Raw genomic sequence first — 20225 nt, forward strand, 5'->3', positions numbered from 1 at the left:
TTTTGAAATCCAGTGTTGATACTAAAGACATCATTTCTTTTACTTCATGGATGCTGAAACTGAGGATCATGGTTTTACCATGTTAGTAAATTATGGGCGTATTCAAAAGACCCTTCCTTGCTTCTTTTCCTTCTTTCTTTGCAAATGTGCTTAATTATTGAACTGAAATAAGCCACAATAATCCCTGCCTAATCGATTGGAATTTAGGACATGTGATTAAAACAATTTTCCCCTACTGCCCCACTCCCCTGCTTGTGCCATAACACTTGTAAGAAAGTATTTACATAACTTTTTCCCATTGAAATGAAATCATATTATTCTTTGAGGTTTTTCCCACTACCCTACCATTTTGCCATTAGCTATCAAGTCTCAAGTCCCAAGTTCTTTAATTGAATTTTCATACATGAAAAATCAATAGGGTAAAGAAAATAAGAACTAGTATTTACATAAGTGTTTATTGGAATTTTCTTTATCATCCTTCAGGTCTTGTAGAAATTTGCCTGATGCACCCTCTCGATGTGGTGAAAACCAGGTAAGGTTCTGCATGAACAAGTTTTATTGACTTTGGCAGATATCCAAATTAAGATTAGTCAGAGCACTGATTGCTAGAACTTGTCTTTGACTGGTAGCTTCTCCATATAATGACATTTATATTTACTTCTTAAAGAAAACACTATTTGACAGATAAAATGTGAACAGTGAAAAGCATTTCTGGATAGAGGTCATCTGAAGGTATTTAATATTTTACTGCCTTCACCTGACAACCATAAGGTATGATTTGTGACTATGCTGGTAAACGAGCTAAATTTATCAAAATGATGTAAGAACTAAACTTTATTCAGTGAATTATGACAGCAGACTTTCATTTGGCATTGTGTATAACAGATTGCTATTTAATAGTTAGCATTTTAGTGTGAGACTCCAAAATTTCAAGTAAGCGTCTTAAATGGTGCTTAAAGAATTTATTCCTACAACTGTTTGGCAATGCAAAATGTCATATTTCCAGGAACATGCATTTGCTCATAAAGAGAGATACAAATCAGGCAAAGAACCATGTGGCTTTGAATATGATCTTGAGCACTTAAAAAATGTTAAACCTGTGACTAAGTTCCTGAACTCTCTCTTTTTTAAATTAGTGAAAGGAGCCCTGATGATGGTGTGGGTTAGTAGCTGGGCTGCTAACCCTAAGGTCAGTGGGTCAAACACCCCACAAAATAAAAATGCGACTGACTTCCTCCTTCTGTAAAGATGTGCAATCTTGGAAACCCTATATTGGATTGCTGTAAGTTGGAATTGACTCTGTGGCAGTGGTTTAAAAGTGCTGTAAAAGTGTCTATTAATCTGCATTTTGTAAAACCCAAGAGCACCCTGAAAGGAATTACATAGAAGGTCCTGGATATAGAGTAGAAAACAATGTGTAACAAAACTCAAAACTATAAAACAAGACTGAGCTAATGGCTCAGAAAGAGACTAGAGGAACCTGAGACTATGGCCCTTGGCCACCCTTTAGGTTTGGAATGGAACTCACACTTATTGCCCAATTTTCAACCAACTGGTGAATAGTTATATAGGGGAAACAACAAAACTAGTGAGGTATGCTCACCATGGAATGGTCAACCATTCAAGATCAAAAGGGAAACATTTACCTGCAGACAAGCTTCAGAGGCGTTGGAAAGGAGGCTGGAAAGGAAATAGGAATCACAAGGAAAAACTGGGATAACTGTTGTTGCATGAAAGGGATTGCAATCCTAGAGATGAAACAAAATGTGTGATTTGTTAGTTATAAAAGTGATGATTTGCTCTGTAAACCTTCACTCAATTCACCATAAAACGTTTCAAGAAACAAAATCCAAGAGCATCATGACTAGATTGGTGCCATGCAACAATGGTGCTAAAACTTGAATGTCAAAATTAGAAAAAAACTTGATGATCTAGCTGGTTGGTGATTGGGCAGGCCATGTTGCTTAATCTGCCTAAAGAGGCAGCAGAATCTTAGTCTGGTTACTGAAATCAGGGGAAGGTGACCGTGACCAGCACTGGATAATAAGCACTGAAATGCTAACCATGAGATCAGTGGTTCAAACCCACTAGCCACTCCTTAGAAACCATATATAGTAGGGTCACTATGAGTTGGAACAAACTCAATGGCACTTAACAATAGCAATAGAAAAGGATCCCTGGTAGTACAATGGTACATGCTTGGCTGCTAAGCAAAAGTTTGGCTGTTCAAACTCACCTGGCCACTCTGGGAGAAAGACTTGTTTTCCTAAATATTATTTATCGTCAAGAAAACCCTATTCTTGTATGTAGTTCTACTCTGTGACATGAGGTCACTGTGGGTCAAAGGTGGCTCAAGGGCACCCAACAACAGCAACAAGTAAAATATAGACAATGAGAATTTAGCCCCAAGTCACAGGACCCAAAGAGAGAAAGAAGAACTCCGCAAACTATGTTCAAATACACAATGTGTGCACGGCTGGAACACTCTTTATACAATGAACAGAGACAGACAGCCAAATTGGCATTTCTATTTTAGACTCTATTTACTTAAACCTTCTTTGAAAAGCCAGGGTGTTGTTGCTTCTCTCACTGAGGAATACATTGTCTTTTTCATTTCGTGTTTATTTCTGAAATGAATACGTGTACACATGAGAATATAGGAGAAATAAAAGTAATTTAAATGAGGCATTATATTGAAATTGTGGTTGCTCTCTCATTCCCTCAATACTTCACTTATCCGTTTAGCAAATATTTATTAAGTATCTAGTGTGTGTTTCCATATCATTGGTCAATGATACTGAAGGAAGAAGTCCAAGGTGCATTGAACGAATTTGCAAAGAACAAGGCACCAAAACTTAATGGAATACAAATTGAAATCTTTCAAGAAAGTGAGGTGGCACTGGAAACACTCATTCATCTATGCCAAGAAATTTGGAAGGCAGCTATCTGGCCAACTGATTGGAAGAGATTCGTATTTGTGTCCTTTCCAAAGAGAGGTGACCCAACAGAATGAGGAAATCATCAGACAGTATCTTTGACATCCCACGTGAGTAAAGTTTTACTAAAGGTAATGCCGAAATAGATACAAGCATTCACTGACAGAGGATTTCCAGAGGTTTAAGTCAGATTCAGAAGAGGAAGTGGAACAAGGGAGGGATATCATTGCTGACGTCAGATGGATGTTGGTTGAAAGTAGAGAATACCAGAAAGATGTTCACCTGTGCTTTAATGACTACGCAAAGACTTTCGACTGTGTGGATCATGACAAGCTATGGACAACATTGCAAAGTATGAGTATTCTGGAACACTTAATGTGCTCATGAGGAATCTGTAAATGGATTAAGAGGCAGCTGTTTGACCAGAACATGGGAACACTGAATGGTTTAAACTTAAGAAATCTGTGTGACAAGATTGTATTATTTCATCATACTTATTCAACCTGTATGCTGAGCAAATAATCCAAGAAACTGGGTTCTATGAAGAAAAACGTGGCATCAGGATTGGAGGAAGACTCATTAACAACCTGTGATATGCAGATGATACAACCTTGCTTGCTGAAAGTGAAGAGGACTTAAAATACTTACTGATGAAGATCAAAGACTACAACCTTCAGTATGGATTGCATCTCAATGTAAAGGAAACAAAAATCCTCACCACTGGACCAATAAACAACATTCTTAACAATGGAGAAAAGATTGACATTGTTAAGGACTTCATTCTTCTTGGATCAAACATCAACACTCATGGAAGCAACAGTCAAGAAATCAAACGACGTATTGCATTTGGCAAATCTGCTGTACAAGACCTTTTTTTTTTTTTCAAGTTTTTATTGTGAGGTTTACATGGGAGAACATCAGCTTTATACTCATCCTATCGTATTTCATTTCATTGCAATGATTACAGTCCCCTCCATGCATCATCATATAACCCCAAAGGATACACCACACAGGCCTGCCTCACCCCACTCGCCCCCCCCCCCGGATGCCAGCACATAGCCTTTCTCCCACCCTGAGTCCAGAGTCCCCAGCTGCTCCATCTGTCCACATCATCTTCTCTGTCTCCATCCCTGGTGTCACTGCCTCTCTGGGTAAGGTCCCACTCTCCGTTCTTCTCACTTGTTGGTTCCAGGGACCTCTGCTCCTGGGCTGCAAAATCACTCAAAAAGCATCTACCGCTATATTTCCTAGCCTCACAGTCAGACCTGATGGCAATTATTCACTATTGTAGCACATGAGTCTTATCCCTATTTCCTTTCACCAGCCCAGTCCCAACGGATTGGAAATCATTCAGTGGTGATTCTACCTTGCCCCTCCCTGTCTGGAATTAGGCTCTCTCTTAAAAGCTTGTAAGCCACTCACTTCTTGCCTTTATAGGCACCCCAATTTTGGGCAACCAATGCCCATGTTGCCTATCCCTGTCAACCCTGTGTACCAAGGGGATGGGAGTGATCCTTGCTATAAAGGTTTGTTCCCTTTTTTGAGCTACTACATCCATAAGTACAAGTAAAGTCATCAAATTGTAGCAGGTTACTCTTTTTTTGTCCCCTCTTCTTTCTTCTTCTAATCAAGTTCTGATCATTTAGCCATTAAAGCCAGGTCTGCAAGTATGGGTGTTCTTGTGCCACTACCCTCACTTCATATCAGCTGGACACTTCACTCTCCACTCTAGTCCTCTGTGGCCAAGTCACTGTCTCTGGGCCTAGGAATCCCTGGGTCTTGCCATACTGATGGCCATCCAGGTCTTCACCCAGATTCACGGGGGTCTATTGAATGTGGACAGGCTTAGCTTGTAGCTTCATTGCTGTTTTTTACCCCCTCATCCCTTATTGGTGAACAATGTGGTCACCATCGAGACAACATGTCTGCTCATCTATTCCCCTTGAGTCTCAGTCTTAGAAGGAGATTTGCTCTGAGGGGTCCCAACCACTTGCCTTGATGGCTCTCAGGCAAAGAGCTTACTTATTCTTGTAGGAATCAATCAGACTGCTGTTATTGTTTCAGATTTCTCCTGCTGGTCTTTCTTTCACAAAATATCTTCTGTTCTTTTAGCCATTCCAGGCTGGTCTACTCATCCTTTCCAGTGGAAATTTCCTTCCTCAGTCGGTTCTGGATGGGGTTCTGGATTCAACCTATGGTCTTGCACAACACCTTTTTAAAGTGTTGAAGAGCAAATATGTCAGCTTGAGGACTAAAGGTGTGCCTGACACAAGCCATGGTATTTTCAATAACCTCATATGCATGTGAAAGTTGGAAGATCATTGAAGAATTGATGCATTTGAGTTATGGTGTTGGAGGAGATTATTGAAAGTACCATGGCTGCCAGAAGAACCAACAGATCTGTGTTGGAAGAAGTGCAGCCAGAGTGCTTCTTGGAGGCCAGGATGGCCAAACTTCATCTCTCATACTTTAGGAATATTGTCAGGAGGACAATATTGCTAGAGAAGGATATCTTGTTTGGTAAGGTGGTGGGTCAGAGAAAAAGAAGTAGACCCCCAGCAAGATGGATTGGCAAAGTGGCAGCATCAATGGGCTCAAGCATGGCAACAATTGTGAGGTTGGCCCAGGACCAGGCAGTGTTTTGTTCTGTTGTGAATAGGGTCATTATGAGTTGGTACCGACTCGTTGACACCTAACAACAACAACAGTGTGTTTGGCTCCAGGCTAGCTCTGCTGTCAAAGAGTTCATATTCTGATTAGGAACTAGGATTCTCACCACAATGAACTTCAAAGATTGTATTATTGTGTTGTACTGGACGTGAATTAAATATAAAGCTAGGGCTTTATATTGTCTGTGTTATATGGATATTTTCATGAAAATAGCATTTATTGAATGAAATTAGTCACATACTTTACTTAACTTCAAGAGAAGTCAAAGAAAAAAACAATCTTCCTCATGCACCAAAGGAAAGAATGCCTGTATATTGAAAGGTATTTGATCTGCAAAATAAGAAAAAAGAATAAAGACCAGCAATTGTTAACAGGAAGACCAAAATAGGTGTAATTGACTTTGAAACAAAAATACAATATGCATGCTTATTAGGGTTTATCACCTGGGTACTAATACAGAGGTGATAGAGAATGGGCAGAAGCAGATAAAAATGCTGGAATTTTATCACTATTATATTACACAGGTAAATGTCACTGAATTGATCACTTTCACAGTGAAAAAATAAAGGAAAAGAAACAGGGTGGAAGAGTTTGGAATTGTTTTTATATCTTTATATATACTATATATAAAGATTTATATCTTTAGACTCCATTGTTTCATTCTGTCAAAATGTAAACACATTCTTTTTCCATACTCCTAGCACATGAGCTATTATTATGTAAAGTGAGCCACATCCATTCTGAGATGACTTGGTGTGCCATGCATCAAATTGTACTACCCAGGGGGAGGTGAAAACAGACCTGAAAACCAAACCAAAAAATATCCTATGTGCCACTTGACAAAGCCAGCAACAACTTAGAACGCAGAACACTTTTGGAACACCATGTCATTAAGGAAACTGACCTGGTAGGATCACTAATTAAAAATGATTTCATGTATTATATCTTACAGATTATACCTTCTATTATTTCACTTTTATGAAATTAATGAATGTACTTTATATATTTCAAATAATATTCTAAGCTTCTATCCATGAAGGTAAACTAGGTTATGCTTCTGCAATCTCCACATCCCACTCTTACTACACATCCACATGCACGTTCACTTGCAGGTTGATAAAAGATCAGTTCACCACGTGTTCTCACAGTCTGTTGCTAGAAGAACAGTCGGAAGGTCTGGCACTGGTACCAGTTACAGAAAGTGTAACTTTCTCCCCAACCTGTTGTCAAGATTGAATCACTGGAGAGTATCACGATAATAAAAAGGAAAGAAAAAAATGGGTGTCATTATACCAGAGTATTGTTGTTAAGTGATGCTGAGTTGATTCAGACTCATAGCGGCCCTGTACACAACAGAATGAAACGTGGTTCTGTGCCATCCTTACAGTTGTTATGTTTGAGCCCATTGTTGCTGCCACTGTGTCATTGGCGCTCTTCCTCTTTTTTGCTGACCTTCTACTTTTCTGAGCATGATATCCTTCTTCAGGGAATGGTCCAACCTGACAACATGTCCAAAGTAGGAGAGATAAAGTTCTTGCCATTTTCCCTTCTAAGGAGCATTGTGGCTGTACTTCTTTCAAATCAGATTTGTTTGTTTCTCTGGCATTCCATGGTACTTGCAATATTCTTTGCTAATACAGTAATTCAAATGCAATGATTCTGCGATGGTCTTTCTTATTCCTTGTCCAACTTTCACATACATATGAGGCAATTAAAAATACCATGGCTTAGGTCAGGTGCACCTGAGTCCTCAAAGTGACATGTTTGCTCCTTAACACTTTAAAGAGTTCTTGTGCAGTAGATTTGCCTAATGTTTGAATTCTTGACTGCTGCTTCCATGGGCATTGATTGTGGATAAAACAAAATGAAGTCTTTGACATCAGTCTTTTCTCCATTTATCATGATGTTATTTATTGGTCTAGTTGTGAGGATTTTTGATTTCTTTACATTGAGGTGCAATCCATACGGAAGTGCATATAGTCTTTGATCATTATTCCATCGTTGTTAAGTACAGGTGAGTCGGTTCCAACTCATAGTGACCCTGTATATTCATGTCTTAAAAGCATCATTCCTCTACCTAGTTCTCTCCACTCCCTGCCCCCTCATTCTCTTTTCCAGAGATAAGGATCTTTGACTCTTTTAGCTGTTTCTTCTAGAATATATTTCCATATTTTCCAATACTGTACTTCTACTGCTCAAAAAGTGCAATTTCTACTTTTAAATATTATTCATGGTATCAATTATTATAATCAGCCCTGACTTCCTTTCCCCACATATGCCTCAATATTAATGGTGACTGTGTTTGGGGTCCTGGTGTGGACCTGTAAGATAAGCACTGGACTGCTAACCACAATGTCAACAGTTCAAACATACCAGATGCTCCTTAGAAAACCTGACTGGATCACTATGTATTGGAAACAACTCCAAGGCACTTAACAACAATAGCATGTTTATGTAACTAAAATCATTATTTTGACTATGCAAATATTGTTCACTGCTAAACTAAGTGGTATTCAATGGTTTATGTTTTGGGAGTTCATTATTGCCACAATTTTCATTTCCTATTGAAGAGCAAAGATGTCAACTTGAGGACTAAGGTGAACCTGACCCAAGCCATGGTATTTTCTATAACCTCATATGCATGCGAAAGCTGGACAATGAATAAGAAAGACTGTAGAAGAATTGATGCTTTTGAGTTATGGTGTCGGAGGAGAATATTAAAAGTGCCATGGGCTGCCAAAAGAACCAACAGACCTGTGTTGGAAGAAGTGCAGCCAGAGTGCTCCTTGGATGCCAGGATAGCCAAACTTCATCTCTCATACTTCGGACATATTGTCAGGAGGGACCAGTCACTGGAGAAGGACTTCATGTTTGGTAAGGTGGCGGGTCAGAGAAAAAGAGGAAGACCCCCAACGAGATGGATTGACAAAATGGCAGCATCAATGGGCTCAAGTGTGGCAACAATTGTGAGGTTGGCCCAGGTCTGGGCAGTGCTTCATTCTGTCATGCATAGGGTCACTATGAGTTAGTACCAACTCAATGGCACCTAACAACAACAACAAACAACATAGGGCTATTGTTCCTTGCTTCTGCTTTCAGAATGTCTTGTTGTTGTTGTTGTTAAGTACCATGTAGTCGGTTCCGACTCATAGTGACCCTGCACAGGGTTTCCAAGGCTGCAAATCTTTACGGGAGCAGAACACCTCATCTTTCTTCTGCGGAACAGCTGGTAGTTTCGAACTGCCAACCTTGAGGTTAGCAGCCAGATTCGTAACCACTATGCTACCAGAGCTCTTAGTGGGTCTCTTTTTGATACTATTTTCCACATAGTCAAACTTACAGAATATTAAGGACTGTGACTTATTAAATGTGTGTCTTATGGAAATGGCCTCTTTTTTGTTAGGCAATACACCACCATTACTTCTGCCACCACCATATCAATGTTTAGAGTCTTTTGTTAGAATATGGTTTCTCCAGTGAAGAGTCTTTCAGTCAATGTTTTGTGTGATGCAGTATCCCGCTAAATACCACCACGGCCATATTTTTAGTATTGTGACATTTCCCTCTATAAGTGGAGTTGTTCTGGTCCTATCTCTTCAAAGAATATATCTTATGGAATAAGGAGATGAGAGACAAATATATATGACCTGTCAATCAATGCCCTTGTATTTAGTCTCCAAAACCCTAGTGTGCAGTTTCCTGTTTAGTCAGTTACCAATCCTCTCTCCATTTCTAGCTTACAAAGATGTGTTGACATTGCAAATCCACTGTTAATTTCTTTCTCATCCTCTATATTCTTATGGGATTATACTTATTTAAAATTGTTATTGTTTTTCCATCTATGTGTATTAGTCAGAGTCCAACCAGGAAAATAAGTACTCTATCTAGTTTACACAATGGGAATTCAATGCAAATAATTGATTCTACAGATGATAGAACTGCTAAGGAGCTAACAGAGGATGGCAAGGCAGCCCAGAGATTAGCGTTAGCACCACTATCCCAGGCTGGAGGGACAAACAGAGATGGTGGTGTTACCATAGCTCAAGAGTCAAGAGTCCCAGGTAGAACCTAAAACTTGGTAGCTTCAAATGAGCCTAGTCACTGCCAGATGCATGCGATAGATAGATAGATAGATAGATAGATAGATAGATAGATAGATAGATAGAGGAGAAATACCCTGGTTTCTCCCTTCTACCCATCCTTAAATCTCCCACCAGTGAACCCACCCAGCTGATATGGGAAATGGGGACTTAGAGAGATTGGTTTCCCTGAAATATAGAACAGAACAAAAGAAGAGCAAGGAATGGATCTGAAGACAATCAGAACCAGGGCTGATACACCATCATTTTAGTGTGATTTGGAGAAAGAGATGAGATAAAGACATACTTTCAATCCAGCATGTTCAATAGCAACTCTCATTCCATTTAAAAGATGATGAGACATTTTAACTGATAAACTTTTTTTATGGAGTGATTTCATGCCCTGTGGCATTTTTCTAAGTGGGTGGAGCCCCCTTGGCAGTCTTCAAAACTCTTAACTTGGAAAGCAGCGAATTCTGTTTCTTATATATATAGCTCCAGGGATAGACCTAATTCAAACATGGGCAAGCCACTAGACAAGTGGTTTGTTCTAAATGTACCCATTTTATTTCAGTGAAATGTAACTAAGATGTTATAGTAGGAAGTGCAGTATCAAAGTCCAATTTGAGATTCTCTCCACAGGCATGCATATGCACATATACAAGCAAGAGTTTTGTCTACAGTTGTGGGTGGGCTTCAGGTTAAGACTTATTTATTTGTAAAGGAAGACTAAAGGAGGGTGGTTCCTGGCCTCATATACTCATAATCTCCAGGGGTTCAAAGGAAATAATCAGTCAATATGTGATTTCTCTCTCCTCTCCTCCCTTCCTCTTCCTTCTTCTCCCCTTCCACTCTCCTTTGCTTCTTTTTCTCTGCATTTTCCCTACTTCTCTTCTGCCATACAAATTTCTCTGGGTGACCTTTCTTGGAACCAAGATGATCCTGGCAGCTTCAAGTACATATAGTTCTTGGCATTTGAACTCTCTCTCCAGTGGTTAAGAGTGCTGCCATTAGAGTCAGGTTGCCTGAATTCAAATCCTAGCTCCCTTCCTTACTGTGTGACCTCAGGTGGATTTATTGAATGTCTCTGTAAATCAGAGCCCTCTTCTCAGCGAGGACTATAATTATATCTACATGATGGTGAGAAATTAATGAGCTCATATATATTTTATATTGCATATTAATATGCCATATGTATATATAAAGGTGCTCTGGTAGCGTAGTGGTTACAAATTGGGCTGCAAACCACAAGGTCAGCAGTTCAAAACTACCAGCTGTACCATGGGAGAAAGATGAGGCTTTCTGCTCCTGTAAAGATTTACAGCCTCGGAAACCCTGTACAGGGTCGCTATGAGTCAGAACTGACTCCACAGCACATAACCACCACCATTAGTATATAAATATTTTCTATATAAATATGTGATATAAAATTTTATATAACTATTTTATATTACATATTCATATGCCATATGTATTGGTGGCGGTGGTGTGCTGTAGAATCGGTTCCTACTTGTAGTGATCCTATATAGGATTTCCAAGGCTATAAATGTTTACAGGAACAGAAAACCTCATCTTTCTCTTGAGGAACAACTGGTAGTTTCAAACAGCTGACCTTGAGGTTAGCATCCCAACTCATATCCCATCCCATCCCACTATGCTACCAGAGCTCCTTATATGTATTAATATATAGTCAGAATCGACTCGACTGCATGTAACAACAACAGCATATGTATATAGTATATAGTATATGGAGTCCTGGTGTGGTGCTATGGGTTAATGTGCTGGACTGCAAAGTCAGTTTGAAGCACAAAGTCAGCAGCACAAACTCACCAGCCTCTCCTCGGAAACCCTATATAGGGTCATTATGGGTTGGAACTGACTTGACAGCACTTAACAACAACAACAATATTGTATATATAAAGTGTTTAGAACAGTACCTGGCAATAAAGTGTTAGGTGTCATTTTCTCAAAGGGAGAAGGACTCTCTCCCTTCTAGTAACCATATAAATTCACCAAAACCAAACTATTGATTTGATTCCAACTCATAGTGACCCTATGAAGGGTTTCTGAGCCTGTGAATCTTTACAGGAGTAGGCAACCTCATTTTTCTCCTACAGAGCAGCTGGAAGATTTGAACAACTTACTTTGCAGTTGGCAGCCCAATGCCTAATCCACAGCCCCCCAAAAGACTGAACCCACTACCATCGAGTTGATTCCAAGCCATAGGGGCCCAATATAGTATTTCAGAGACTGGAAATCGTAATGAGAGTAGACACTGTTTGCTTTCTCCCAGGAAGCAGCTGGTGGGTTTGACACAGACCTTGAAGTTAATAGCCCAATGCCTAAGTCACCAAGAAGACTAATTTTCTCTGGTTGGATTTTATCTCCATTCCTATGTGAAACACTCCACCACCATTCATTCGTCTGTCAGTTGATTGTACAGTAGTAACTTGCATGTGGATGTGATGCTGGAAGCTATGCCTCCAGTATTTGAAATACCAGCAGGGTATACCCATGGTAGACAGGTTTTGGCGGAGCTTCCAGACTAAGACAGACTAGGAAGAAAGCAAGGCAGACAACTTCTGAATGTTTAGCCAATGGAAACCTTATGAATAGCAGTGGAATATTGTCAGATATAGTACCAGAAGATGAAAACATTAAAAATAACAGCAGAACATTATCAAATATAATGCTGAAAGATGAGCCACTCAGGTAGAAAGGCATTCAAAATATGACTGGGAAAGAGCTGCCTCTTCAAAGTGAGTTGACCATGATGGCGCAAATGGAGTAAAGCTCTCAGGACCTGCATTTACTGGTGGGGCACAGCTCAAAATGAGGAGAAACAGCTATGAACATCCATTAATAATTGGAATATGTAATATATGAAGTATGAATCTAGGAAAATTAGAAGTTGTCACAATGAGATGAAATACACAAAAGTCAATATCCTAGGCATTGTTGTTGTTGCTAAATGGCGTCAAGTCAGTTTTGACTCATAGTGACCCTGTATAGGATTTTCAAGGAATGAAAATGACCCTGTATAGGATTTTCAAGAACTGCCAACCTTGTGGTTCAAACTGACTTTACAGTCCAGTGCTTTATCCCACAGCACCATACAAGAACTCTATCCTAGGCATTAGTGAATTGAAATGGACTACTATTGATGATGTTGAATCTTACAATTATATGGTGTACTGTGTTGGGGACAACAAATTCAAGAGGAATGCATCACATTCATTGTTAAAAATATATATTCAAGATATATCTTGAAGTACAATGTTGTCTGTGATAAGATAATATCCATACACATACAAGGAATACCAGTTAATATCACTGTTATTTAAATTTATGCACCAACCACAAAAGTCAGTGATGATGAAATTGAAGAATTCTACCAACTTTGTCAGTCTGAGATTCATCACACGTGCAATCAAGATGTATTGGCAATTACTGCCGATTGATATGTGAAGGCTGGAAACAAAGAGGAAAGATCAGTAGTTGGAAAATGAGGCCTTGGTGATAGAAATTATGCTGGAGATTGAATGATAAAATTTGCAAGACCAATGACTTATTAATTGCAATTGCTTTTTAAAAGGCCACTATACTCAGGGGCCTCACCAGATAGAATACATAAGAATCAAATTTTGACTACATATGTTGGAAGAGATGATGGAAAAGCTCAATATCATCAACCAAAACAAGACCAAGAGCCAACTGTGGAACAGACAATCAATTGCTCATAAACAAGTTCAGGCTGAAGTTGAAGAAAATTAAAACAAGTCCACAAGAGTCAAAATATTACCTTGAACATATCCCACCTGAATTTCGAGACCTTCTCAAGAACAGATTTATTGCATTAGACATTAGTGACTGAAGACCAGAAGAATTGTGGGGCGACATCAAGAATATCATACAGGAACAACACAAAAGGTCATTAAAAAGACAGGAAAGAAAGAAAAGACCAAAATGGATGTAAAAAGAAACTCAAACTTGGTCTCCTATGTAGATATATTAATTGAATAGAAGAAACAAGGAAGTAAAAGAGCTGAGTAGAAAATTTCAAAGTGCAGCTCGTGAAAACAAATTCACATATTATAATGAAGTGTGCAAGAGTTGGAGTTAGAAAACCAAAAGGGAAGAACATGTTCAGCATTTCTCAACCTGAAATAACTGGAGAAAAAATTTAAACCTCAACTTGCAATACTGAAAGATTCTATGAGAAAAATATTGAATGATGCAGAAAGTATCAAAAGAAGATGGAAGTGACTCAGAGTCTCTGTACCAAAAAGAAATGGTCAATGTTCAGTGATTTCAAGATGTAGCATATGGTCAAGAACCAAAGAAGGAAGGAAGGAAGGAAGAAATCCAAGCTGCAATGAAGGCATTAGCATAAACCAAGGCCACAGGAATTAATGGAATACAAATGGAAATCTTTCAACAAACAGATGAAGCACTGGAGGCACTCACTCATCTATGCCAAAAATGTGAAAGACAACTGCCGTAGTGGTTACGAGTCTGGCGTCTAACTTCAAGATCATCAGCAGTTCCAAACTACCAGCTGTTCTGCAGTAGAAAGATGAGGCTTTCTGCTCCTATAAAGCTTCACAACTTTGGAAACCCTATGCAGGGTTGCTATGAGTCGGAGCCAACTCCACAGCACACTTCCACCCCCACCTGGCCCACCAATTGAAAGAGATTCATATTTTTGCCCATTCCAAAGAGACATGACCCAATGGAATATAGAATTCATCAAACACTATCATTAATATCACATGCAAGTCAAAGTTTGCTGAAGATAATTAAAAAACAACTGTAATAGTATATCAACAGAGAACTGCCAGAAATTCAGCCTGGATTCAGAGGAGGACTTGGAATGAAAGATATCATTGCTGATATCAGATTGATGTTAGCTAAAAGCAGAGAATATATAAAAAGATGTTTACTTGTGCTTTATTGACTATGCAAAGGCTTTTGACTGTGTGGCTCATGACACGCTATGTATAGCATTGAGAAGAATGGGTGTCCCAGAACACTTGATTGTGCTCATTAGGAACCTGTACAAAGACAAAGAGCCAGATGTTCAAGCAGAACAAGGGGATGCTGAATGGTTTAAAATCAAACCAACCTTGTGGTCAAGTACTTATCCTAAGCGTGACACCAGAATGTTCATAATCCAGAGAAAGTTACAAGGTATGGCTATTGTTTGACAGCTCTGAATGTGGGAGAGTGCCTGAAAGGATAAGAGGATTTGCATTACCAGGAGGGAAAGTCTAGAAATACCACAAAAGGCATCTAGAGACCAGTGAAAACCTACTGTAATATGTTTCTTATTATATTATATAAACCATTTGTTGCGGATAAACCAAGGTCCTGCTTCATTAACATATGCAATTCAAACATATATACATCTTTAGCCTGATTTTTTAGTTATGGGAAAATGTTGCATTTGGGGGGAATTTCATGGTCAGAATCTGTTGAACTTATTAATTTATATTTATTTAGAAAAAATAAAAATGATTATGACAGCTTGTACTTCTGTGAATTTAGATGTCTAAATGACTGCTGGATCTTCCAGATTTTAATTTGACCAAGAACTCAGCAATGGCACTGATCACACATACAAGGAAGGGGACTTCAAAATGCATGTGGAAAAATGGAATGAAAGATAATGGAATTTTTCCATGAACTTTTTAAAGTCTCCTACCATATTACAGCTGGAATTTGATGGTGCCATGGGCAGGGTTCCCTAGTAGCAGAACCGGAGATAAAGATTTACGGTACACAACAGGTGAAATCTAGAAGAGTCTGGAGCTCAAAGGGGAAGGGGAAAGAGCCAAAGAAGGATGTAGTCTTGGGTAAGGATTACCGTTGGCTTGACCCCAGGGGTTGGTGGGAACCTGGAGCATAAACCAGATTGCATTGCACAGAGGTCTCCTCTGAAGCAAAGTTCTGGGCTTTTGTAATCCATTGCATTAGTCATGAGATGTGGGCTGCCTCATTGGGACGTCATAAATTCCTCAGGGAAGGAGATATGGGGTGTCTGAGTAGATGTCCTATTGTCCACACTTAGGGTATGGACTACATATTTGGAGTTTTAGATTGTCTTTTAAATACTTACTGTGTAAAAAGCATGGTGTTTAATACTGGGTCTGCAAAAGAAAGGGTAATACAAAGACGAATGGAGTTTAGATGGTAGTCAAGGAAACACATAGGAGTATACAAAGTGTGGGAGTGGGGAAATGTTTAATATGGAGTCAAGTAGTTTCAAGTTTCCAAGCCGGAAGACTTGTGTTATATGATCACTGTGTTTAAATCCTTCCTCAGAAGTATGTTTGAAAGTAGAGTCTTTGTGTGTCCGAGGGCAGGAGAGCATTGCTTTAGTTTATGCGTTCCTGTTTTCATTATTCCACATGTCATCTTAGGGCTATGTGCCGACATTATTAGGTGTCCCCCATGGCTAGCTCCATGTCTGGCATCCAAGAGATGCCAGCAAATGCTGTTGAATAAATGAATGAATATTTGGTAGTAACCAGAAATAATAGCCCTGAGAGTTCTATGGCCAAACTGGAATGGCTAGAATGTGGATAATAGGCAACTTGTTCTCTTCATTTAAAAAATTACAGATTTTGTGAATGAAGTAGGAATTAAGAACATGTTGAAATGGAAAGTGAGAAATTGCTTGACAGGTGGTGGCAAAAAAAAAGCGTTCAAGGCTATGGTAGAGTTTCAGAGACTGGTTTGGGGAAGAGTGAGGTGAGAGGGTTCAGAGAAGACGTGTCAAGATGAAAGAGAGGTAGACCAAATTGGCAAAAGGAATGGAGGATGTTGAGGAAGCACATGTAACAAGCTTTGAGATCAAGCAAAACACTGGGCATCGTCTAGACCAGGATTGGCTAATAGAAATAAAATGTATGACGTGTGTATTTTTAAGTTATCTAGCAGCCATATTAAGGAGCCCTGGTGGTGCTGTGGATTAAGCACTGGGCTGCTATCTACAGCTCAAACCCACTAGCTACTTCTCAGAAGAAAGAAGAGGTTGTCTCCTCCCATACAGAGTTACTTACTGTCTTAGGGTCACTATGAGCTAGAATGGACTCTACAGCAATGTTGGTTTTGTTGTTTTATTGGGTTTTTTTGTTTGTTTGTTTTAGAAACTACACTGAAAAAACAAATAAGAAGAAACAAGTAAAATAATTTTAATAATATATTCATTTTACTCAATCCAGTATACACAAAATACTATCATAATACATGTAACCAATACAAAACACTATTAATGAACTATTTTACATTCTATTTTTCTTACGAAATCTGGTGAATATTTGAAACATCAGCATACCTCAGTACTGAGCATTCATATTTCAAATGCTCAATAGTAACATGTGGCTAGTGGTTAGCATATTAGTCAGAATAGGAAAAAGAATATAATTAAAAGAAAGGAGAGATGGCTCAGTGGTTGCTTAGCAAGAAGAATACTTTTGCTTGGAATGGGATCACAGGATCCTAATAGGATAAGCACTCAACCACAAGGTCAGTTTGAACCTCAAGGTCGGCAGTTCAAACTCAACAGCTGTTTCTCGGAAACCCTATACAGGGTTGCGATGAGTCAGAAAGGACTCAATGGTTCTTAACAACAACAGGAGGAGGTGGAAAGGAGGTATGTGGGTGGTGCAGATGGTTTTCACTGGACAGCTAACCTTAGGGTTGGTGATCAAACCTACCCTACAGCTCTATGGAAGAAAGGCCTGGGGATGCTGTGTAAAGATTACTGTAGCCAAGAAAGCCCTACGAGGCCAGACTAGTTTGTAACACATGAGCTTGCCATAGGTCAAATTCTACTTGGTTTGACAATGATTTTTTTTTTTTTTTTTTTTTATAAGTGTGTGGAGAAATTGACATTGAAAAGCCCCAAGTAATTATGGAAAGCACAGTCTGAAAGGGTTTTAGCTTATTAGCTTATATCTCTTCCTCTGTTTTTATTCCCAGGGAAGAAAATAGCTCATTGTGCTTTAGGAAGAGACACTTTTGTTTTGTCCCAAGTCATTTTTCATCAGTTTCATTTGCAAGTGAGACATAACTCAGGTGTAAACTGAAAGACATTACTGATCTTGTAAGAACTGATTGTTTAAAAGAACTGCAGGGTTTGTTTTCTAGTGGGTGCTGGGAAAGGTGAGAAGAAAAGGTGCATTCCCACATCTCGTATGTGCAGGTAGTTATAGTTGTGAATGGACAAGGGCAGTGCATACCTTGGCTTTCATCTTTCCTCCCATCAGGACTTAACTTGCACAGAAAAGTCTTATCATACTTCTCCTGAAACATATTAATCACTGTGTGCATTCTAAAGACTCACAGCGGTTGGAAATTTGGCATCCACGTGTTGTTATATATGTGCTTATGGGGCTTTTACTCAAGCTATTGAGATTGATTTACACTCTCTATTGGTAGCTCCCAAATCCCAGACCTACTGAATAAGAAACTTCAGAGGTATAGCCTACCAATATTTATGTTTAACAACCTCCCAGGTGATTTTTGTGCTGTGAGCCCAGACCAGTCACTAGGCCAGCCTCTGGGAATGGTTGCTGAAAACTCCCTAGGCAGTTCTGTAAAAAGTCCAAGTGTAAAGAATTTCTCTGTGTCTTTTTTAAAAAATGCTATGTTAAACACTGTCTTCACCTGTGGTTCTCATTTGTTTCATTTATGCAAGACTGCTTTATTAGCAGTGAATGAAAGTGGACAGGTAACAGCTCAAGGCAGAGGTTTCCTTGCAGCACTCAAACAAGGGTTTGTGAGAATGTTATGGGAATATCTTCTCTATAGCCTGAAACATCATGTTCTGTCCTACCTAATGGGATCCCAGGGGGAAAAAGAGTGTCGGTTGTCACAGAGGGAAAGTAAATGGCTCTGATGGGTAAAAATGATTTAGAGGCAATGATTTAACAAGCTTTATTAAAAAGAGAAATCTGAGGACCATCTATGGTGAGAGGATTCCTTTTGGGGAATCCAGCCGAGAGTGAGGAGCCAAGAGCTGGGGAGCATCTACAGACTCTTTTTACCAGGGGGAAGGGGGAGTTAGAAACAACAACGAACTTGAAAATTTCACTGTTGGGAAATTTAGAGGTTGGGGAGGGGATGTTGAACAGCTGTTGGGGCCAACAGAACAGCAGGGTGGAAAAAGAACGAAGAATATTTTTCCAAATAAATCCTTTTAAAATAAAAAAAGAATCTTTTTTAAACGGGATGAGAACAGCAGGCAAAGGTTAGGATGAGATATAGAGTGGAAGCAGTAGAGTGTTTAGGATTAAAAAAAAGAGCAGCTGGAAGGGTTATTTCCATATGTTAATGATTTGTCAGTGGTATATAACATTAAGATCACATTCAGGGTTAGACCATGGTTATGCCTGATTTCTCGCTATGGATAAAAATTCAGAGTTAGACCACTGTCATGGCTTGTTTCTAACCATGGATAGAATGTGTCTGAAGTAAAACAAGCAAGGAATAGAACCACATTTTTATAAACTGTATTTTTGTTGGGACTTTGTCATGTAGCGAAATTAATCAGAAGCAACATGTTGTTAGTTGCATCCAAATAGATTCCAAGTCATGGCGACCCTGTGTATACAGAGTAGAACTACCCCATAGGGTTTTCAAGGCTATGGTATGAAATGGTTACAGCAGCTCCATATACACTGTGAGTATAATTTCAACTTTACTTTCGAAGTTGTATGACTATATTAGGGTTTCTCTGGGATTTGTTTTATTTAACTAAGATGTTTTTCTGTGGTTATTGAGCCAAAGGAAGAGAGTGCTGGGTGGTGGATACAGAGCAACTCTCTATTGAGACTATCCATCTTTTCAACTGAGTCAACATTAAAGATTTTGTTTATTCATCCAAATAAAGACAATACACAATTAGGGTAATATATTTGGAAGGGATAATTAATTAAGCTCTGCTTGGTATGTCATAGGACAGCAGTTTGCAGTGAATACTTATTAAATGAATAAATGTATGCTTTAAAGTGTAATTTGCTTCCTCCTGATGTGGCGCTGTAGGATAAACACTGGACTGTAAAGTCGGTTTGAACTGCAAAGTGGTGGTTCAAACTCATGGGCCACTCCTTGGAAACCCTATACAGGAACCAAGTCCACGATATTTAACAATAGGTTGGTCTGGTTGCAATGGCTGCCTCCCCCAGAGGGAGTGATCTAATGCAGTCAACTTTCGCTGCTACTGGACACTGGAATAATTTCTCCAGTGACCTAATAATGAGGAGGAAATAAAGTGAGAGGATACTTAGTGACCTGTTGCTGTGAGGCATTGGAGGAGAAAAATCTATCCCAAAGACCGTATGAAGAATCACTTTGCTACCATGGTGGTGGTGGTGTTATACAGTGAAGTCAGTTCCAACTTATAGGTCCCTGTATAGGGTTTCCAAGGAGCTGTAAATCTTTATGGGAACAGAAAGCCATGAGGCTGGTAGATTTGAACTATTGAGCTTATAGTTAGCAGCCCCATGCATAACCCACTATGCTACCGTGGCTC

The 20225-nt window shown here is 39.2% G+C and overlaps 1 protein-coding gene across 2 annotated transcripts in view; it reads left to right on the plus strand.

Annotated features, from left to right (window-relative positions):
• Positions 1–483: 483 nt before the first annotated feature.
• SLC25A21 (solute carrier family 25 (mitochondrial oxoadipate carrier), member 21) overlaps positions 484–20225 on the plus strand; it is a 367602-nt gene continuing 347860 nt past the window's right edge. For both annotated transcript variants that reach the window (XM_006835332.1, XM_006835331.1), the window contains exon 1: positions 484–532. In XM_006835332.1, coding sequence (XP_006835395.1) covers positions 504–532 — 29 coding nt within the window. In that variant the 5' untranslated portion in view covers positions 484–503. The remainder of the gene's footprint in view (positions 533–20225) is intronic.

This window comes from Chrysochloris asiatica, unplaced genomic scaffold, assembly GCF_000296735.1.
Source record: "Chrysochloris asiatica unplaced genomic scaffold, ChrAsi1.0 scaffold00017, whole genome shotgun sequence".
Classification (NCBI taxonomy): Eukaryota; Metazoa; Chordata; class Mammalia; order Afrosoricida; family Chrysochloridae; genus Chrysochloris; species Chrysochloris asiatica.